The 23,787-nt window shown below is 39.0% G+C and overlaps 1 protein-coding gene across 1 annotated transcript in view; it reads left to right on the top strand.

The window, feature by feature from the left end:
• Positions 1–9,244: 9,244 nt before the first annotated feature.
• KCMF1 (potassium channel modulatory factor 1) overlaps positions 9,245–23,787 on the top strand; it is a gene marked incomplete at its 5' end in the record, with an annotated part of 31,976 nt that continues 17,433 nt past the window's right edge. Inside the window, 2 exons of the mRNA XM_009697227.1 lie at positions 9,245–9,412; positions 21,331–21,470. Of these exons, the coding sequence (XP_009695529.1) occupies positions 9,245–9,412; positions 21,331–21,470 (308 nt within the window). The remainder of the gene's footprint in view (positions 9,413–21,330; positions 21,471–23,787) is intronic.

A 23,787-nucleotide genomic window follows, 5' to 3' on the forward strand; every position in this document is an offset into this window, starting at 1 on the left:
TTCTTCTGTTTCATAATTTCTTTTTAGGATTTTCTCAGTTTCTTATGTTTCTCACACCTATGAAAGTCATTTGTGTGTGATATTCTTTCTGCCACCCTAATTCTGTTTTAGTTGGTGTTAGCATGAGCTACATGTTTCTGTAGTCTCTTTAGTCCTGAAAGCAGCTCAGGAACCTGGTCCTGTCCTATTAAATGAGAAACTTTGGTATTGATTTTACTAGGTACAGGATTTAGCCCAATGCAGTTACTGTTATTTTCTTGCTTGGCACTGTTTACAGTTTCCTCAGTTTAAGTATTTTTCTGTTAAAAGAGTTCACATGCTGTTTGCCATTTTCCAGATTAATAGAGTTGTTAAATAAGATTGTGTCTGCTGCCAGTTCCCTTTGCTGCCACATTGCAAACTTTGTGCTCTGATAAATGTGTTGCAATTTGTTTAATATGTTTACAATACTTTAGCAGGCTTTCATGTTGTGATGGTTTTGATGGTCAAATTAGATTGTATTAATTGAATGATAAGAGACATGTGAAACAGTGTCAAATATTAAATTAGAAATCCAAATCTGCTAGATCAAAAATCCTTGCAATGTACACTGTTTCTAGTTCTACTTTAAAAGTCTTAAACATGTCTGGCAGAACTTTTCACTGTGAATCAGTTCTCATGACAGGTTAAGCATTCTGCTGGTTTCTAAATGTTTAGATATGTTAAATGTAACACTACTCAGAGAAGATACTTGACATTTTTTGTTGAAAATACAGAAGTCTGTGGTACTCTGAGTAAAAACATCTTTGTGCTCTAGGAGACCAGGACTGAAAATGATCTGAAGCCTAGAAGACACTATTTAGATTATCAATAACTACCTTTTTTTTTTTTTGGACTAATATATCTGGAGAAAGGGATTAGTTTCTGTTCTGTGGTGTTTGCAGTAACTTGCAGAAGTAATAAAACAGAAAATAGAAAGCATAGCAAGTATTACTCTATGAGATTTCAAACATAATAGCTCTCCTCCAGTAAAGGTGGATTCCACATTTATGTTTTGCTGAACAAAATTCCTTAGATAGAAGCAGGGTAGGCTAGTTAAAAAATGTGTTTTGAGAATTGGTCTCCCTCAGCTGCCTTCTCGTCTTATCTGGAGGAGTTTCCCAGGGCTCCTATGAACTTGTTAAAATCCTTTTTTCATTCATGCTTGTTTTCTGTATTTTGGCACAGGGATGTGCATTATTTTGTCCATCTTTTTCTCCTCAGTGTAGACAAATCTGTTCTCTGTTGTGGAGGATGGGAAGGTATTCCACCTAGCTTGTCAAGAAAGTAGTTTCTTTGCATCATAGCTTGTATGGTGGTTCTTGGTAAAATGATGTCTAGAGAGTAAGGCCAGAGTTTTCGGCAGCGTCTAGAGCAGTTTCTGGTTTATGTGCGTAGTGTCCCTGCAATATATTTAGAGAGATGAAAGAATCTGCAGATTTGTATATAAAATGTGTACAAAGGGAGTGATTGCCTCTTTTAATGTCTAGAGAGAACGTATGTTTAATATTGACGAGCACTGATTGAGGTTATGTGTGTGTGCTTGTAGAGAACCTATTTTGACCTGTTTAGGTCAGAGTAAATGAGCAATATTTAAACCTCGTCTTACAGAAGCATTTCTATAGTATTTCCTTTTTTCAGTGATTTGGTCCTTAGGCAGGTGAACTCTACAATGAATTTTGGACAGTGATTAATAAATTCATATTGATGTTTTTTTGGTTGGAATTTTTTTTGGAAAGATGATATTTAAAAGAAAGTTGCATGCGTGGGGTTTACTAGTTGGCTGTTACGTCATCCACCTGAGGCTGTAAGTAAACAACTGCCCTATTTCAGCTGGTGGTGGTAGTGAAACCTCCAGTGTTTCTGGGATCTATTTAAAAAAACTAAAATGTTTATTTGGTGTTTATATTTGCATTGATGGTGGCAGAGTTGTTCTTGGACCTGCTGCATAAATGTCTTCGGTGTCATGGGATGCCATCTACTGAGCAGTATGATCACTACATACGAGATTCGCAAGACCTGCCTTTAAGAGTAGTAAATACCAAAGTAAGAGACTACATATGATTCTTTTTTTTAATTAAGATGTTGAAGAGCTACAAATACTTTGTTAGCATTTCAGTATTTTTTTCAAAGGAGTGAAAGAAGCCCTGCTTGTTATGTTTAGGTATTGTGACCTTCCTCTCAAACTTGGATCTGGAGAAGAGATGTTGAGCGACTTTTTCAGTATTCAGTGAATTTTTTATGATGTTTTAGGGAAATACAAATGATTGTAATGATAGTCTTGTTCTTTGTCTGTTTTTAGTATTATGTTGTAGGATCATTTTGTGTCAGCAATGAGCTGGAGGGTATTTTGGGAATGTGATGTGGGAAAGTGCAGGGAGTTATGCAGGGAGGCGAGCTTGTGGGGCAGGAGATAGGTAAGCTTGAGAAACAAGGCCATGGGAGCAGGATGAGACAGGGAGCTTGTATGTTAGACAAAGAACTTGTGTTTAATTTACGTGGAAGCTATGCATGGCATAAACACCTATCAGAATCCTTGCTAAGGAGCGTGATAGTCACGTGGACAGTACATGTAACCAATTAGAGCTTGAGCGAGCGCGTGTACGGAAGTAGAAAGCAGTATATAAGATGTAGCCTTCTGATTAATAAACGACTTCTCTGATCATCATATTGGTGTGCTGAGTTGCGCGTGCCTCGCATGAACAAAGAACCCCACATTATGTTATTAAAATAATTTGTGTAATCGAATAGAAATGGATGAACTGACCTAGGAAGGTTACAAATTCAAGTTAGGAAGCAGCAAAATGAAGCTAACTAGCACAACTTTATTTCATCCCTTACACGTGGGCCTTAAGATGAGTTTAATTACCTGCCCAGTTACTAGTTTGTGTCTGGGGCACTGCTCTCTCACTGCCTCTGCACAGGATGGACTGCTCTGAGGGCGAGAGAGACACAGACTTGTATCCTATTGCACATCTGCAATAGAGGTATGAGGCAGTCAGCTGTGTGAAGTTCTTGTGGTGGTGTCAGAATTGGAAGGCACAATGAATGAATGAATCGGGGAATTCCAGAGAAAAGGATATTTTCATGGGAAAGGCAGGTGACTGTTGCTGTGGGGAGCCATCTCCTCCCCCCTGCCCCCGCCATGCATGATTCCTGCATAATGTTGGGTGTTTTTTTGCAGTGCTTGCTAATCACTTGTTCCTGATGTCTGAGATGGCTGAAACGGTTCTGTGTATAACTTCTACAACTTCGGATGCAAAAGCAGAAATGGAAAATCCCCTTGGTAGCAGGCTGGCTGATGATCATGTGTTAGGACCAAGGCTGAACTTGCTAGGCAAGCTGTACTGCTCGATTCTTTCTTTTTAGACCAGCTCTAGACGAGTACCAGACACTGTGCAAGTGGGCTTCATGAAACTTGTTGATGACAGGGAGATGACAAGATTTGTGGGTCTGTTTGTACTCCAGACTCTGGAAAGGAAGGTGGAGGTGCTGTTCAGAAAATAAAAGCCTTTTGAAGACCACCTGGTCTAGTGTAGGCCTCACTCCCTCCCTTTCTTACCCCTTTCTTTCCAATTCCAAGTCAACATCATCTCTGCCTGCAGATTTAATCCTGCTAGTTCTTTTTGCATATGCTGGTTTGGTTGCTTTTTCTTCCACTCTGCTATAGGAAGATACTACATGTTCAGCCCTATTGCACACAGCATGTGTGAGGGGATGGTGCATTTTTAGTTACTTCGGGGGTATGATGTGTGAAATTTCCGTTCAGCACTTGGAGCTGCAAGGGTGGTGGAGCATGCTCGGTGACATAGGTCTCCTTGATGTTTGTTTTCACAATCTGCTTGAGTAAATACATGACAAAAATAAACAAAAATCAAAGTTCTGTGGTTTTCCTGAATTTCTAGTGAAATTTTCACAGAAACAATAGAATTTTGTGTTCCTAGAAATTAACCTCTCAAATTAGGCACTAGTCTGCATTGAGATGAGGCTATTAAAGTAAGAAACATTTGGCATTTCTTTTTTTTTTTTTACTTGTATCAAATGATGTACATTTTCCTAGCTTCAGTCTTAGAAACAACTGAACGACTTAAGTAGAATGTCTTGTTCTAAGGCCTGGGATTGCCATGTGGCATGTAGACTACAGATAGTTGATGTCAAGCAAATTTATTAAAAAAACAAAACCATACCCATACTGACCCACTGAAAGAACATTTTACACTGAAATATATCAAATACATATTAAAAGTAGTGTTACTTACAATTTCCAGAATATAAAAATAAAATACAGTACACGGATTGCAACCTTTTGTACCATAAAAGAGGCAGCACAACTTTTTAATTTTCACTTGCATGCTTAAGGTGGGGTTTTTGAAAGGTAACTTTGAAAGTTAGAAACCTTGAAGTTTGTCCAGTCCCCTTGAAATTCAGTGGGACTCTTGCATGCGATTCTGTCAGTCTTTGAGAATGGTGAAGCCCTTTAGTAGTTCAGGTAAGGCAGGAAGAAGTGCTTAAGTGACCGATGTTTTCATTCTGGAGAAGAAATCATTCACAGGCTAATTTTGTATTTGTACTGGACATTAAAGAAAGTGATCCTCACTCTGAGCACAGATGAATTAAAAACTACCTGAATTACAGGCTGGAAGATTAGGTTTTTTTGACATTTAGCTGCAGACAGGGGTGTTGAATGGCAAAACTACCCATGAACCTAGTGTCTTCCAATCTGTTGCTAAAACAAAAGTGTTTGATTCTCGAGGATAGCACAAGGATTAAATACTGCTCTCAGGAGCTAAGTGTTGCTGTCTTCACTGTTTGAATACTTCAGATGAAGGCTTCATATGTGTTTTAAATATTTTCTAGTCATTAGTGGATGGCATTTTCTCCAAAATTTCTAAAAATTAAATGATATATCCAAAGTATTGATAAAGTTTAGCAGCTGACATTGATTAAGGCAGGAACATATTCTTGGAACATATATTCTTAAAAAAAAAAATAAAAAATCCTGCTGAGTTCTCCACAGTTTCTCAGGTCGTTTTTACTGGGCCAGATTATTGGACTTTTAATATTATTATTCTGCTTGCCTATTATAGTGTCTGAGGAGGCCAAGTGGGGAAAAAAAAACCCCTTTGCTCTGTTACAAATGGGTGTCCATCCAAAGTGGTAATGGCTTGGGACATTCAGAACACTTTAATGTTATACCTTAGCTTTACTTGTAATTGTAAAAACAAATTAATCCTGATGTATGTAGTATTTGAAGCACATGACTGTCCAGTGTCATTCTCTCTGTTATGAAATCAGATTATGTGCTGTCTTTGGTCTCTCTGTTAAACCCAGGAGAAGTTGCTCTCATTTTAGTTCATTCCTAGCAAAAGCAATTCTTTGTCATCAGAGTAAATTGTATTTGGCTATCAGGATCACAGTGTGAAAGGTGTTTGGGACAGGCGTTGTTTTTGTTTGGGGTTTTTGTTTTGTTTTTTAAATATCGCTATTCAGGATGCTATATATAAAATACTTGTGTGATAATATCTTCCCTGAAGTAATTGGCCTGGATTAGGTAAAGATGCGGGGTGACTTGACATAAATGCAGTAAGAATTTTGTATTGAAAGCGTAAAGCATATTTTATTAATGGGACTGTTAGGTATCTCCTGATTCATTTCACTCAAAATGTGAAGCTGAAGAGACTGAGACTGTTGATACTGCGAGGGAGTACTGCTGAAGAAACTTTCAGAACCTGAAGTTTGGTAATTAAAGGTAAAGTGAACCAGAACTGCTTAGGCTTTTAGCACGATGCTACCCTCTAGTGGAACAGTATTGCATTAAAAACCCCAATATTTATGTCAGTGAGCAGCAGGGTTTTAACTAGATGTGATATGTGTTATGCGGTATACTTGAGTACATATATAGCAGTTACAAAATAGAAGAAAATTTGAGGAAACCACCTCTATTATCGATGATAATGAAAATGTAATCTGTAACTAAAATGGGTATTTCTTACTCTGATCGCTCCAAATAGTTGCTTTGCAAAAGGTTAATCAGAAGTTCTTGTTCAACAGCGATTCAGTTGGGTTTAATAGGATTTCATTCAAGGATTCTTTTGAACGTCAATAGCATTTTGCACAAGTCAGAAATGTATGCTGAGCATTTAAATCCTTCTCATACATTGTTCAGGCTCTTTGGTTGGTTGGTTGTTTGCTTTCGTTCCCTGCTTCAAAGTGAACCCCTCCAGACTATACTTTCTTCTCAAAACATATGATTAATATGGATGCATCCAGTTTAATCTGACGTTCTTGAATCTGTGACATACCTGTTGTATTTGCAAATAAAAGGTAAATGCAGGGAAATGTTGGATAGGCATCTGGTGAAAGACACGCTGTGCTGACTGGAATATGTTATCTCTGAGTGTTTGGGGTTTGTGCAGGGAAAAGAAAAGAACTTTTGGAATTTCAGTTGATGTAAAGATTAAAGTAGGGAAAAATTAAAAACAAAGCTTTGATAAGGAAACAAGTGTTTGTTATAGTAGAAATAGTAGGGTGGGAGGAGATTATTTGCGTAGGTATTTCATTTCCCAGATCCCAAGTTGGATGGCTGAGTGAGGTTTTGGCAGCCAAGTAATAGGCTTAAAGAAGAACAGGAAAACCTGTAACAGACCTGACTTTGGGGATGCTGTTGTGAAAATGGAAGAATAAGTGATGTAACTTCTGGAAAAGAGGTTCTACTGGATTCAGGGAGAGGTCTGGGGATTTAAGCATGGGTTTAGCTCCCAAACTGAGGCTTTTGATTTAACTATCATTTTCCCCTTTGTGATTTTCATTCTCTGCTACACAAAAGACTAAGTAGCATGGTACATCCCCTACTGTCAGCTTGGTTGTTGATGGGGAGAATGTGGTAGTTGTGGCAAAATAGTAACCTTGAGAGATGCAGAAGCGTACTTTCTCTATACCTTTCTTACTCTCTTGGTCTGACTCGCCAGCTATAGTGATATGTTGTGCTAATGTTGGTTTTTCTGTTCGAATCAGATTGTAGACTTTCTGGCAATAGGTCATAAGAAGCAAAATTCGTTTGTTGTTTAAAGACCTTGTTGTACATTTCCACTGGAAATGTTCTTAAGTTTTAAATATAAACCTTATGTTGTGATTTATGTTTATGTCTGAATTTCTCCAAAGTTAATACCACAAAGTGTATGGGGGTTGCAGTTTGGAATGATAGGGAGAAGTATTGGCATGAAGAAAACATGTAAATGAAAACTTCTTAAAAACGTGTCTGTCTTCAAGTAGGAATGACCTAGATGTTTGGGAGAACAAGGGACAGGAGGAGTTTGACTGTTGCAAAGAGGCTTACATCTGCATTAAAACAACTATTTTGAGTTTAAAGGAAAAAAGTGGGGAAAATACAACTTACTGGATGGCGTAATACTTCACCTGGAAAGCTGTTAGAGGCTAACATAGACTACAGGTTAAACTAGTCGGCTTATTTCAGTGTGATATCTAACTTGCTGATCAACTCTTTGCTAGAAAGTTTAGTAGGCAGCAAAAAGACTTGCAGTGCTGCCAATAGCTGGTAAGTGTTTTGCATATAGCATGCATTGTTGGGGAGGTAAACATAGGTAAAATTTTGAGGATCTCTATATGGGAAAAAAGCAAACGAACCAACTGAAGCAATGAAATTCATTCTACAGAGTTAACAAGCAGGTGTTCTCAGAAGTTAGGTTGCCCTTAGTGTCCAAAACATCAAAGATCGTTGTAGATCCTTCAGAGTTTATGGATGAAACTTCAGAGAAAAGTGTGTGAAGTGAAAAAGTTTTTTAAAAAGCTTTGAAAATGGTAACAGGGCCATCCTCAAAATGTAGTTCTTTGAGGCAATTAATGAAGGTTCTTGAAATATTTTCTTCTAATACGCTATTCCATATAGAGTGATGGTTTCCAAGTAGATACTGAGTAAGGCAACTAAAGAAGTAGGTTCAGTATTCGTATAAGCATCGTGCTTAAACATTAGAAACTGTTGGATAATGCCTTAAGCTATCCCTATAGGTAAAGAAACTAAGGGAAAAAATTATAAAATATTGTCCACTGTTTGTCTGAATGTGATGGTGCAATTGTTTGAACAAGTAGCAGAGATTTAAAAGAAATGATTTACTGTTGCATTCCTGTATTACATGTGGTAAAGCTTCTGTTCAGATGCTACAGAGTGGAGTACAACAAAAAATGCAAAAAAAAATAAGAAATCCTGTAATTAGCACCGGTCCTCTGGCAGTTAGGCTTAAAAAAATAGGAAGGTGGCTAATGTGACTACTTCTTTCTGGCAGTTTTCTTTCTCTGAAGTTGTTTGTGCTTCTACCAAACTCTGAAGAACATGTCTTACCTCATGCTGAAAGAGGATTTTCATCCTACCTTAATTGTATACACTGTTTTCTTTTGTGGAGGCCCTTACTTTGCTGCTGCAATTGAAGGAGGTTTGTGTTAGACTTGACAGGTTGCAAGATGATGACACTTCCCCTGCACTTAACTAAGGAACCAAGAGAGAACTGAAACCACACAGAGAAAAATGAAAAGCTTTGGAAGCTATAAAGCCTTTCTCTGACACATGCCATGTAACTACCTTACAGTGCAAAGACTGAGCTTGAGAAAGAAATAGGGTGGAGAGAACTGATGCAGCCTAACTTAAAAAAAAACTTATCTCTTTTCTGTTATTTAAAATGGAAAAAGGTCCTAATTTCTACCCCACATAAAATGTCAGAGATGGTTATGGTATTCTTCAGAATTAAAGGATTAGGAAGTATGAAAGTAAAGGCTGAAAAGCCAGTGCATTTTTGTCAGTGGTTGGTTCGCTTGTTGTTCTTTTTTCCTGTCAAACAGTCATTATACCCTTTAGCTTTTAAAAGTGTTTGGCCCAAGATTCCTAACTGAACAGTCAAAATACCAGTCAATCGTACCAGCTAAAGGTGCCTGTAGGAAGGTGCGTCTGAAAATATTTTGTAACTTCACCTGTTACTATTTCAGGTGCTTGAATTTGCCCGTATTTTACTTCAAGAATTCAAGATTCTATTTTTGGGAGAGCAGTGTCTTTTAAAGACGTAAATACATTTTAAAATTCAGTCTTCTGTCAGCTGCACATGTCAGAGATGGCTGGCTCCTTTTCAGTTGTTGAGATGCAACAGCAACAAATCTGCCTCTTACTAAAAAAAAAAAAGTGCACTTATTGCTGTTTTAAAGCAATTTTATTTGTTTACAGGTGTCAGCTGTGATGCATGTTTAAAAGGAAATTTTCGAGGTCGCCGATACAAGTGTTTAATTTGCTACGATTACGATCTGTGTGCAACTTGTTATGAAAGTGGTGCAACGACAACAAGGCATACAACTGACCATCCAATGCAGTGCATACTAACAAGAGTAGATTTTGGTAAGTGATAATTTTAAACTCTAGTAATTTGCTGCTGTGTTGTGTCTACAAAAATAATACGGATTTTTGTGTTTCTACTGATTAATCACTTCCCTTGTTAGCACACTGAAAATAAGAGCAAGTTCTCGTCTTCTGAAAACGGGCATATTTTCTTTGATTTTTAGCATACAAGAATGGATCTACATATTTCTTTTTAATTGGTGCACATATCTTCTAAATATTTTTTTATTTTGGTCTTATAACAGCACGTTATCAGAATAATAAATACGCTTAATAACAATGACTACTAATTAACTTCCAGTTCAGAAGATGTGGCAACCTTCTCCCCCCAAGTGTGCTTTAATTGCCCCACACTATACGAGCAGAAGAATCCTGGTGAGGTTTTGTAGGAATATTATTCATGGATGGCTTATGTGGGACTGGAGGTACAGCAGGGGTGGCGATGGGCTGTACTGAGTATAGAAGATTAGTGGCAAGGACTAGCATGTAATCTTCTTCGAACTCCTTTGAAGATCTACTAATTTAAGAATTATGTCTGACTGTAAAGCCATGTCAATATTTAAAATAAAAAATAATTGTTCTTATCTCCTGCCCTGCTTGTTGTTTCTACTGCATCATATTTGTAACAGGTTGTAACTCATGAGCTGCTTGTGTGACAAACCACTGCTTTAAGATGTTGCTGATGCTGGACATGCATTTCCTTTTATGTTAAGCCCACAGGGCTAGCATTATAACTTTTATTTTTTTTTTTTAAGTGATTCCAGCTGTATTGTTCTACACATTTTGAATTCTTTGAATATCATGATTTCTCAAAGCTTAAGTCTTATGAATTGTAAATTACTTCTTTATCTTTTTGATTAAAACAGAAGTAAAATCTGCTTCTTTATTGCTTTAAAGATTAGAGAATAGCTATATATAGAAACATGCATTTGGTTTCTCAAAATGGCCTTTGAATGAAGATGTCTTTGATTTTCTTTTAGTTCTCAGGCCTCCATTTGACCTAAGACTGCCTGGTCACGACTTCAGAAATCCAGGCCCTGGGAATCAAGGGTTTGGAAGGAAATAATTATCAAAAATGCATGCCACCGTTTTAGCTTGCATATGTTTCTTCTCAGGCTTCTTTTTCATCTTACTAATACACTGTACACAGAGAATTTTACCTCATTATTTAAGGAGTCTGGTCACTGTTTGAGATGCACAGTTCAAACTTCTTAGCCCCTTAGCGATGGTTATTGTTGGATATTACACGTGAACTAAAAGGACCACATTGCCGTAAACAATAAACGTTCATCATAGGGGTAGAAGGACTGAAATATGCTTGCTATGAAGCATTAAGCTGACATTAAACGTCAAAGCTTTCAGTGTACTACAATGAGGAAACTTGTTCTAAACACTACTCTCTTAAAAAAATTTCTTTCATCAGAACCTAAGAATGTCTGGGAAATATATTTTATGTCTTTTAACTTGGATATTTCTCTTTTGGAAGTCTTTGATAAACGTATCTTTTGGTTTAATGCATTTTATTTGTGTATGTTGTGGGAGCAAAGAGGGGTTATTTTTTTACTGTTGAAGTCTGCATGTACAATACAGGTGGTGAGGTGGAAGAAGGTTCATAGTGAAGTATTGAGATGGATGATAGGATTCCAAGGGCTACTTCTTGGCATTACTTGGTATTTATGCTACTGTGGCTTCCTTAAATAAGAATAATAAGAAAACAAGCTCTAGAAATTTCATATGGCTTGATATCTGAGTATTGCTCTCACAGAACCATTGTTAGGGAAAAAAAATACTCTTCAGCAAGACTCCTGGTTTGATTAACACTGTAGAACAAGAACAGGAAAGAATACATCGCCACTAGATTGTGAATCACAGCAAAGGTTGATGGCACCTGAGTACTGGTGACTTTGGAAGCTTATACACTGGAGAATGAATTAGGGAATATTTATAAATAACATATTGCTTAGGGCTCAGGAAGGTCTGTGTCATCATTCTTAAAATATGTTTATTTTACAGTTCCCTGTAGAATGTAAGACATGAAGGAGCGTGCCTTTAAGTATTGTACAGATTCTTAGAGAAACTACGATAACTTTTCAAAGGACCTTGTAGAGCCAAGGAGGTCATGTGACTTTGAGGAACATCCAAAAAGTTAGGAGCTAAGGAATGTTGAATTTACTTAGAACGTTAATAACGAATGGCAGAACTAGTCTAAAAATGACCTATTTCAGAGTTGGCAGCATAGCTGTACTAATGAATATTGAAAATCACCAGGGAAGCAGATATTAATGGGTTAAAACAAAATAATCTCAAGGGGAAGACTGATAATGGCATAGAAGTAGTGAAGTGTTCAGTCACTTCCTAGTGATGTGGGAAGTCAAATAAAAGAAGAATGTTTTCAAATGTATGACAGTATGAGTAGGGAGTTTTCCTGAGTAAGGAAAACTGCAGTATAAACACAGAATGGAAGACTGTTAGTATAGGTGGGTGTGTGAACTGTAGCTTGCACGGCCATTGACAAACTTCAGTACTGTTGTCTGTAATCAGGTTTGATTCAAAGGTATGAAAACTCTTTTTAAGAGGAGTAAACTTACAGTTTTTGCTGATGTTGGGGAGGGAAATGGACAGTTGGTAAAAGATGAACCCCTTAACAAGGAGAAAGAAGCAGAGTGGAGGATCCTTCCATTGCGAAATTGATGCAAGCACTTCAGAGGAAGTCAGTATTTTGTCACTTTTCTGATTTTTGAAAGTGCACATCGGGATCAGTGACTCATTTGCTAAAGTTCCATCTGCAGCTGATGAAAAGGACCCTGTACTTCTAGTTCCCATCACCATTCTGGCTAGCACTATCTCTATGCAGATGACTGTGGAGTTTGCTTAAGTACTCTGTACTCATGGTGCTATGTGTCTGGGATTGTTTTAGCATAGAAAAAGTTAACGTATTGTTTATCTCCATGAAAATTTTGATCAGTTTTTATGGTTCCTAGGTACTGAAATAATGTTGCAAAGTATTTTGCGAGAAGATGGACTACTTTAGGTGCTCAGAAGGAGCTTTTGTTGTCATCTTGATATATTTTGACTTATTCCACCCACCCCGCCCCCCCTCGCCCCGAGACTTGGACTAGTATAGGAGCCTGTATGAGAACACTGAAAACAAATAAAAAGCCCTAGTGATTTCTGACTACACATATGTTCACTCTTGTACCATCTGGTTGGTATATTTGTCTTTCAGGAGTCGATGTGTGACCTAGTATTAATTTTGAAGCAAGATGGGATCCAGAGCAATGGCAGTGCTATTGTTCTTCAGTCCCCACAAGAGACACTGGAAAAAATGTTTTAACATGCACATCAAGAGTGATATGCTGCTGTAACAGGGACAGAGCTTAAAATAAAATATGAAGTCTCATATTTAATGACAAGTGGCCTTTAAAGCACAAATCCAATTAGTTTATTTCTGAGGGGTCAAAGAGTAGAATTGCAGTTAGGCCTGTATAAAGAACAGGAATGTGCTTAGCGGGCAGTCATTGTGCTTTTTGTAGGACAGTTTGTCAGGACAATGGAGAAGTTCAGAGCAAATTTCCCAATTTTCTTTCTCCCAAAAAAGAATCCTAAACTGTTAGGATGCTTTATGATTTTAAACATGTGGCTTGCACATTACCCCCACCATTTTAAATGTGTTATACTGGCAAAGAAAGTAATAAAAGTTGTTAGAATTCTCCACCAAAATCATATTGTGTTACTTTGATAAAAGTACACAACAAGTGTACCTTCACTTGTCAGCTCATGTGCTTATGTGACAGAAGATCCTGCCACCTTTTATGCATAATTCTTAGGCAAAGGGAGCTACTTAAATAATGATTACCTTGATAATGTGTAGCATGAGCTCTCACTGGATTCATCAGAATTCAGCTTGAGGTTTTTGTGACTTTTCAACTGCTAAAACAAGATCTATCTGGTAATGCCTGTCTTGCTAAGTCAGAGCATCGTAGAATAGTGTAGTTTGTTTGGAAGGGGACTCTGGAGATCATCTGATCCAACCTTCTTTTGGAAGCAGGGGACATAAGTTGTGCTGTCCCATCAAGCCAAGTCTTGAGCATTTCCCTCAAGGGGTGTTTCACCATTTCTGAGCCGCCTGTTCCTGCGTTTAGTTCCTACAGTGAATGTTGGATTTCTTGTTTGTTTCCCTTTATCCAAGCAGAATTTCCTCTGAGGCAGCTTGTGCCTGCAGCCTGTCACCATGCTTACTTTTGAAGGCGATACCTCTGTTTCCTCCACAACTACTTTTTCAGTATATGAAGTTGGGAGATGAGGTCCACCTTGAGCCTTCTCTAGGGTGGAGGAACCTCATTCCTTCAGCCATTCTTATGTCAATTTCTCCAACCCTCTAACTGTCTTGGTGGACACAAATGTGTGCATGCACACACAACGGACACAAAACCCCCTAGATCCTCTCTGTTTTATTTCAACATCTGTCTTGAATTGGAGAGACCAAAACTAAACCCTGTGTTGCTGGTCTTGCCTAGGAGGTGCCAAGTAACATGGAATAATCACATCCCTTGATTTGATGGCCATTCTCTTACTGATTTAGCCCAGGTTATTGTTTGCCTTCGGTGATGCAGGGGCATACTGCTGGGTCATGTTTGGCTTGCTGTCCAGTGGAATCCCCTGGTCCTTTTTGGCAGAGCTGCTCCCAAGCTAGTTGACCCTGGCTTTGAGTAGCAGCTGCTGTGTTGGCACTGCTCAGTATTGGCAGATGGGCTGCAAATTGTCTCTCATTTTCATTAGCATCTGTTCTCGTTTGTGGCTTCAGCATGTGAACCAGGGTTGCTCCAGAAGGAATAAACGAACCAGGAGCTGAGGGTGATGGCAGCACAGGCAGGGGCAGTGTCCTCACTGACAGGGTGTGCAGGGCAGGGTTGGTAAGAGGAGCGGGTCTCATGGACAGTCCCAGACAAAGCAAGTATAACATGTCAGCTCTGGAGTCCGTGCAGCATGGTTTGTGGTCAGATGGTGAGACCTCAGATGTAACCCACGGGCAGAAGGTGTGTGTGGAGGTCTCCTTTGAGGCTGGTCAAGGCAGCTAAGGCCTGTTGGTCAGCTCAGGGCCCTGATGTCTGCTGGGGGAACAAAACACCCAGCTGCTGCTGGACAAGTAACTGAATACCTGCCGTGTAATCATTGTCAGCCCCAGCAGCGTGTCTCACACTCAAGCAGTTAATCCAGTGCTGTCTGGCTGTGAGGTTGAATACTGAGATTGGCAGCTGCATGAAGAAAAGTGGAGGATGTGCTGTTTCTGCCTGCTAGGTGTACTGGAAACTTGCTCAAAGAGTGAAATAGTGATACTCTGTCTGGAAGGAATGAGCAGCTGTTTCAAGATTCAACTGAGCTGTTATTATTTTAGTCCAGCAGACATGGCCCTTGCACTGCTCTTGTAGTGAAAGGGGAGAGTTCCAAGTGAGGCGAGTAGAGATTCCACCCGCTGAGGGCAGATCCCTGCAATCTGTAAAGCAGGACAACATTGGTGATTAGCAAAATATTAAGAGTCCAGATGAGTATTACAGCTGTGTCACTGTGTACCTTTGTTTCATAGGATCAGTGATAAGATAACTCTGGTTGGGAGGGATCTCTGATGGTCTCTGGTACAACCTCCTGCTCCAAGCTGTAAGGTTGGACCAAGTTGGTCAGGCCCTTGCCCTCCTGGGTCTTGAAAACCTCCAGCAATAGAGATGGCACAGGGGCTGTTTTGATATCCTGTTCCACTGCCTGTCTATGTGGGGGAAAATGTTTTTCCTTAGATCCTTTTGTCCACCTGTAGTGCAGCACTGTGAAGAGCCTGGCTATGTCTCCTTGATCCTCTTGGTAGGTATGGGGACAGCTTTTAGGTGACCCAAAGCTGTCTGCTCCGGCTGAACCAGTGCTGGCCCTGCAACCTCTCCTCGCAGGCCAAGCGCTCCCGCCCTGCCTGAGATGGCCTTCTGCTGAGCTCATTTTAGTTTGATGTCTCCCATGTGCTAGGAGGCCCCCGGATGAGGTGTGGTGCCTGGATGAAGCGTATGGGTGCTGAGGCGGGGGATCACCCCTACTCATCCTGCTCTAGGCACATGGCTGGCTGCTGCTCAGCTTGCTGCCCACCCTGCAGCCAGCACAATCTTCTCAGAGCAACTCCCTGGCCCTACTGGCATCACTACCCAGGTCTGCCTGCCCTAGAGCAGGGCTGGTGAATTTCCTAAGATTCGATTCCTGTTGGCCTATTCTTTTATGCGAATGTTTATAAATAGAAGGTAGGTAGGCATTAGTTCTTTATAGCAGAGTATCTAGCAGTTTTTGGAATGCTTTTTGTTCAGAAGATCTGCAGCAAAACAGAACTAACAGCCATTTTAAGGGTGATACTGTTCTGAATAGTATGGCTGCTTGGTAGGTGATAGAAGAATACATACACTTTGTAAAATGTGGTGTGTTGTCACCATATAGTTTCTTCAAACACTGAAAAAAAAAATCAAACAAATACACTACAACTTGTATAATACCAATGTTTTTATTTATATATATATATCAAATTGAAATTGCATTACTTATATGAAGAAAAGTGAAACTAAAACTCCTGACTGCTGTGTACCCTTGTAAAGAAATATGTCTTAACAAAAAGCAAGGACAAGCTGTTATAAAATGTAGTCCTGAATCAAGTCTTTGAAAGATTGATTTTTATATACGAAATCCTACTGTACTTCTGTCTCATTAGTAACCTCCTGCCAGGTTTAAGAATGTGTTAGTTAGGTTTAAGTGTTAAATACAAGCAGATAATAAAGCAAAACTGCTCGTATTTTTGGTTTTCACATTAAATTCGTTTGTGTGTTGTTGGTTTTTTTTTTTTCAAGAAGAGCTATGATGTCTGAACACTGAACTTGAAATCTAACTTCAGAAACTACTGTTGAATCCTCTTTAGACAGTATTCTGATCCTTTTACTCTGTTGTATTCCTTTAATTGATAAGCAGTGTGGGCAATGAATCTTCTAGAGGGATGTGTTTTAGTCTAGTTTTCTTTCTTACTAAGCAATCTTGTCTTCCTAGCTACTTTGAAGAGAGGGCTTTAGAGGTCCAGAGGAGTTTCAAGAGTCATGGACTCCTGCTTTTGTGTAGGAAGGCATTTGGAAAGAACCAAAATACATTATCTGAAAGATGTCTTTGTGGCCAGAAGGGATGATTGTTTGGTCACGGACTGGTTGCATCATAACAGTAATACAACTGTAAATTATAATAGTAATACAGTTGTAGATTACCTGGCTTCTGGAGGCGTGAAGTTGTGGCCTTTTCATTTTTCTCCCATACTACCTGTAATTGTTAGGATCTTCCTAGCAAATGAGCCTTTGATAGTCAATAATGTGTATAATATGTGTTAATAATTGTTAGGATTTTTGATGTACTTTTAAAGAAATACCCATTCAGTAACCTCAGCACTAAAATTATACACACGGATTCATGATACCATTAATTACCAACTTTTTTAATTGTGTTACAGTTTAAAAGAAAACTTATCTGGTGACCTGTATTTCAGATTAGGAAAGGGACAGATTTTGATTGTAAGAGATGGAGAGAGACTGAAGTTGAGGAGGAAAAAAAAGAGGTATAAAATTCCAAAGGAAGAATATTTACATTTGTCAGCGACTGACTTCTGTTCTGACAGGTGCATTTTTTTAATTATTTTTTTTCCAGATGAAGGCATATTTATTCAGCGTGTGCTCGTACGTTTGCTGTGTATTGTTACAAACATGTTGAAGGAGGTATGAGTGGGAGAACATGCAGGAGTATAATCAGGAGGGTGGAAAGAACTCAGATTTTTATTTTTTTAATAAATGGCTTTTTTTGTATTCTTTAAAAGTAAGGACGAGAAACACAGGATTTGTCACTACTTGTCAAACCTCTCCCCTCTGTGATAGAACAGTGTGTATTGCTGGAATTCTTGACATCTGGACTGAGCTAACTAAGGAAAAGATATTTTTACCTGCATGCTAATCTATTTACCACTTTCTTCAGATTGTTTGTGCCCTCTGCCCTTTGCTCAAATGGGAAGTTGGAGTTGATACTTTTGCCTTACTTGAAAATACTTACATTCATGAAGCAGTAAGGTTTGTAGGTAGAGGTTTTTAAACCACCTGATAGTTTTGAGGGAGTTTTTTTTTTCTTTTTAGATAGTAGGTGCAGAAGTTACTTTTATATGCAAATCCTCTAAAGAATAAGATGATTTGCACCTTTTTTTATTAGCTTGCCTCTGAGTCACCATCATTCTTTATCCAGATCAGTATATAACATGCCAGGACTTGGAGAATTCCCAGAATTGAGTCTGCTTAGCTAGAAAGAGTGCTCAAAGGAAGATTTAACTTGATGTCCTTGTACGTGTGTGTGTGTGTGTTTGCAGTGATGGAGAATTTCCATTTTCCAATCAGTAAACGGCTATTTAATCATCACCGTGAGGATCATACCAAAGCTTGAGGGCAATCAGAGGATCAACTAAACAAACTGCCGTTAGTTTTTGATGTGTTTGTGACTGGCATTTTTGCTGTTCCCACAGCTATGCAAAATTTTTTTTGCAGAAGTTCTTGTTGAATTATTGAGTTTCAGAGAACAATATAGTGTTTGTGTGTGCTGTTTTGGGCAGATTAAATGCAGCTAAATTTTGAATTCTTCTTAACTATTCAGTTCAAAAATTTGACTATGTTACTTATTTTTGCTCCCAGGATCTTTATTTAAGTTCCTACTCTGTTATATCTTTAGGACACTGAAAAAGCAAGAACTGAAGTTTACATTTCCTCTGTGCAATGACACTGTAGAAGTAAAAACACTTTAAAGCTTTCCTTTCTGCTATATACTGTAAAAACTTGTGTAATGAGCTGCTTTAATTAGAATTTTTCTTCGTATAATTGCAAGGAGGATTTTTGCACTCATCTTCATTGACACATTTTGCATTTATCTGCTCTAGACAACGATAATTTTGAATCCTTTGCCTTACACATTTTTCTGAAAGAGTATCTGTTCCAGAGTGCCTGTGGCTGATCCATTCAGAGACTGTTTTAGTGACTGCTTAGAACTTGTTTGTGCTTTCCTCCTTTGAAACCATGACATATGTCAATTCTTTGTATTTGAGTATGCTGCAGCATATTGGTAGTTTTTTTTATCCCCACTCAGGTTTTTGGCTACTTCAGAATGGGAGTCTGAATGTGATTCTTGAAACTTTCGGAGGAATACTTAGTGGAACATGTAATGAAGTGGCACTGGTTAGGGGCTCCAAAATCTTGAAATTCTGTGAATTATGTCGATCTTCTCTGTGTGGTATCTGGAACAGTTTCCATAACACCTCAAACTTGGAGCAGATTAATTCTCATATAAGACTTTATTGCATGTCATGTAAATAAGAGGAGAATGGAAGACTTGGAAACAAAACTGGTCACCACCTGGAAAATGTGTGCTGTAATTTTAGAGAAGCTATTCAAGTCAAAAGATAGTTGTGCGTGTAAGTAAATTTAACTGGTTCATCCTGTAGGATGATGTTGCTTAACACCTGTATGCTAAGGACTGCCAGAGTTCTGAATGCTAATTGTGTAGTCCTGCCTGAGACCCAGTTTTTCTGGTCACCTGCCAGAGTAACTGTAGCTATTCTTACACAATAAACACAAGCTTCCTGTGAGTCATGGTTTTAAAAGCTTTGACATGGAGGAATTTGCTGTTGTTCCTGTTCGGAACACACTCTAAAGCTGATTGATACTTCGCTTATAAACTGAACAAGCAGATTTAAGAGTTCGTAAGAAACTTTCTTCCAATCTGGTAGTTTTGGCATCTTCAGTTGAATATGGTATATTTAAGTGTTGGCCAGCGACCTCTCCTGTAAATGTGGGAAGGTAGACCTTGCTCTTCGTAGCTTCACTGATTCTTGCCATGGATTAATAGGGCATTAGATAATGACAGATATTTTGAATTAAGACATACCACATGTCTCGTTGTTAGAATGCCAGCTGAATACCTGACAGCCTGTCAAGGAAATGCCCATCATTTGTGTGTTGAATGACTCAGATATGTTCAGAACTGAGTCCTGATACATGTTGTGGAAGGACCTTTAGGATTTCCCTCTAATAATGATTCCAAGCCTCTGTGTCAGTACTGTATGAACAACTTTCAGGTTGCAGGGTGAGGGTGCTAATCTTCTGGGCATGTCTTCCAACTTATGTTCATGCTGACTTTCAGTCTGTATAGTTCTCTGTTTCAGTCGTATTTGATACACAGTTCCATCCCCTAATGAAAAGTTACTTCTGTGCCTTATTGTATAAAACATTTAATGGAACCTCAGATCCTGCTTTAGAGAACTAAGACTTAATGGCTTGGAACTTTTTACTTTGGATAGTGGGACAGAATGTTTTCTTCATGTGTATGTGAATAAATGAACTTAGATTCAGGATGGTACTCAAGCTTAGTGTGATAGTTAATTTGATGAACTAGTTAATTTGATGAACTAGTTGAAATGCTCAGTGTGTCAGGTAGTGTTTCTTCTTTGACAAGTCTGTCTGTCATCTTGGGCATTTCTTACCATGCCTGTGAAATGAATATCTTTCTTTCATCCTCCAGCATTTAAATTCTCTGGAAGCCATTTCCAAATAAGGGGAACAGGGCCTTACTGAACATAAATTTTATTCTGCGGTGTATTTAGTCTGATTCTGTATCTTTAAGTGTGCATATTAGCATTTTACTAAGAAGTTAATTTCCTGTATTGGTCTTGGAGTGTTAGCCCTCAAAACATAGTTATATGCAAAATACTATCTATTAATATAGTGGACTGTAGATACGTACATTTTTAGCTTGAACATCATCTTTTGTAGGGCTGCAGAAACAAAAATGTTGTTCTGGTTTTCCTAGTCATGTCCTAAAGAGAGGTCAGTAGCAGAAGATGTCATACACCTTAGGAAGCTGTGATATAAGCCATCAGAACACATCTAACACATTAGATATTGTCTTGTGGTGCTGAACATGAGTCCTAGTATCTGTTCAGACTTGTCCAATTTTTAATTTATAGCAGAATATTCATAAATATGTGAAAATATTAGTCAGTTACCAGTGAGTCCTAGAAAAAAGTCAGTGGAAAGATTTTAAGTTATTTGCTGTAGAAAATCACACTTTTTATCTTGATGTGAATGTGAAGTTTATTCATGTTTCCTATAGAATAATACAGAAATTCCTATAGAGAAAAGCATTCTTTTCTTGCATGATTTGATAAATTTTCATGTTAAGTTTGGGGAACTTCTAGATTAACAATTTAAAAGTGCCTGCTTTTCATCAGTAGTGCAAAAGTGCTTAAATTTGACACACCTAAGAGTTGCAACCAGTGTGTAAAAGATAATCAGATTCGTTTTTCACTGTCAGTCTTTTATATTATATATTTGAGAAATTTCGAAAACTACTTACTGTGAAGCAGTGGTTCAACTATGGCATAAATACTGGCATATGGTATCACTGAGGACTTCTACATTTTAATCTGAATTTTTGAGGTACTGTTGAGAGTTCAGCTTTTGAAAACTGATGATTGAAACATACCATAGGTGACCCTGTATATGGGATAGGAAGGGTGCTGGAAAAGTGAAGGTTTGGCGGTAGCAGCATCATCGTCATAGGAGTCTTTGCTCCTACTGAATATTAGAAAACTATGTTATGTTTGCTAATGAAAATGAAATGTAGTCTGTCTGGTTTTTGTCATCAGTAATTGAACACTTCTTGAATATCAGCCTATGGCCTTCATTCAAGATTAAAATAGCCATCTCAATTAACTAACAGAATAATTTGGCAGTGATTACATTGAGATACTCTTCTAAACAGAGGTTTACATGAAGAAAATAAATTACACCACTGCTTTGAAGTAATCTCTATTTAAACACTTTCTGTTCCAGATTTGTACTATGGTGGAGAAGCTTTCTCTGTAGAGCAACCACAGTCTTTTACTTGTCCTTATTGTGGGAAAATGGGTTATACGGAAACATCTCTTCAAGAACATGTTACTTCTGAGCATGCAGAGACATCAACAGAAGTGGTAAGAAGCTTCAGACTTGTCTTTCAGTTGTGGTGGAGGTATATGAAAAAGATTCTGTCTTCTGGAAAACTGGTATCCTCCTGTTCTTTTTCTTTCTTGAAGCATGAGTTCATTTAAATACTTTGTAAGAAGACATACATACATCTGACGGTGACATCAAAATTCTTCTGTTTCGTGGGTGTCATAATGTAATGAGCTTGCTTTATTTTATGGTTGCCCTGAAGTAAAGGCTGTTACTTTTTAAGAGTTTATTATCCTGTAAGACAAAATTTAGAATGTTCTCCTGGTTGTTCTGTGTAGCCATTATGTATGGCTACAGCCAGTATATAATTGTCCTGGAAGCTCATAGCTGTGCCAGCCTTTTGTAACTGTAAGAGAGAGGAAGACATGCAGACGGTTTGGTGTGTTTTTCAAATACCTTTTGTAATGGACCTGGTATATTTATGCAGTGGACGTTGTCATTCTTTTGAAACTATCGCTGTTAAAGCAGGGTTTTTTCCCACATCCCTAACCATTAGGACACTTGACATGGTTAAAAACACACTTCATAAATGTCAGCAGAAATACTGTAATCTGAGGTGTTAGCTCCTGCCATCTTGATTGTCTTTGGGAGTAGAGGAAACTAGGTTAGCAGAATGACATCCAGAGTGCTCTTGCGTGGTTAACTGTTGTACCATAGTTCCCTAGAAAAATGTGAATGATTGAAGTGAATTACTCATCATTAATACATTGTGAACTGGCAAAAGAACTTGCCACGCCTCTTGCAATCATCTATCAGCAGTCCTGGTTAACTGGAGAAGTTCCAACAGACTGGAAGTTAGTGAATGTAACGCACATCTACAAGAAGGGTCGGAAAGACAATCTGAGGAACTACAAGCCTGTAAGCCTGACCTCGGTTCCGGGCAAGGTTATGGAAGAGATCATCTTGAGTGCCATTACACAGCAGATGCAGGAAAATCAGGGGATCAGGACCAGCCAACATGGATTTATGAAAGGAAAATCATGCTTGACCAATCTGGTTTCCTTTTATGAGAAGATGACCTGCTTGATAGATGAGGGAAAGGCTGTGGATGTTGTCTACCTAGACTTTAGTAAGACCTTCGACACAGTGTCCCACAGCATCCTCCTAAATAAATTAACTGCTCGCGGCTTAGATAGGTGGACTCTTCGATGAGTAAAAGAACGGGCTGGATGGCTGGGCCCAGAGAGTTGTGGTCCATGGAGCTAAATCCAGTTGGCGGCTGGTCACAAGTGGTGTTCCCCAGGGCTCAATTTTGGGGCTGGTGCTGTTTAACATCCTTACAGATCATCTGGATGAAGGGATTGAGTGCACCTTCAGTAAATTTGCAGATGACACCAAGCTAGGTGGGAGTGTTGATCTGCTGGAGGTTAGGGAGGCTCTGCAAAGGGACGTTGACAGGCTGGATCAATGGGCTGAGACCAGCAGCATGAGGTTCAACAAGAACAAGTGCCAGGTCCTACATTTTGGCCACAAAACCCCCATGCAGTGTTCCATGCTGGGGGAAGAGTGGTTAGAAAGTGGTCAAGCAGAAAAAGACCTGGGGGTGCTGGTTAACAGCCCGCTGAATATGAGCCAGCAGTGTGCCCAGGTAGCCAAGAAGGCCAATGGCATCCTGGCTTGTATCAGAAAGTGTGGCCAGCAGGACTAGGGAAGTGATCGTCCCCCTGAACTTGGCACTGGTGAGGCCGCACCTCGAGTGCTGTGTTCAGTTCTGGACCTCGCACTTAAAAGACATTGAGGTGCTGGAGCGTGTCCAGAGAAGGGCAACGAAGGTGGTGAAGGGTCTGGAGCGTAAGTCTGAGGAGTGGCTGAGGGAACTGGGGTTGCTTAGCCTGGAGAAGAGGAGGCTGAGGGGAGACATGATCACTCTCTACAACGATCTGAAAGGAGGTTGTAGTGAGGTGGGGACTGGCCTCTTCTCTGAGGCAACTGGTGTCAGGACAAGAGGGCATAGTCTGAAAGTTTGCCATGGGAAGTTCAGGCTAGAAATGAGGCATTTCTTCACAGAAAGGGTCATTAGGCATTAGAATGGGCTGCCCAGGGAGGTGGTGGAGTCCCCAGCCCCGGAGGTCTTTTCTAAAAGACTGGACGTGGCACTTAGTACTGTGGTCTAGTTGGCATGGTGGTGTTAGGGCAAAGGTTGGACTCAGTGATCCCAGAGGTCTCTTCCAGGCAAATCGATTCTGTGAAGAAATAATTTATAAATACATTCTCTATTCTAATCTTCTAGTTTTCTTAACTTACACGGAATTCTGTGGAAGAAGATGAACCCTTTTCTCTTCAAGTCTATTAAGG

This window comes from Cariama cristata, unplaced genomic scaffold (genome assembly GCF_000690535.1).
Source record: "Cariama cristata isolate BGI_N322 unplaced genomic scaffold, ASM69053v1 scaffold4590, whole genome shotgun sequence".
Taxonomy (NCBI): Eukaryota; Metazoa; Chordata; class Aves; order Cariamiformes; family Cariamidae; genus Cariama; species Cariama cristata.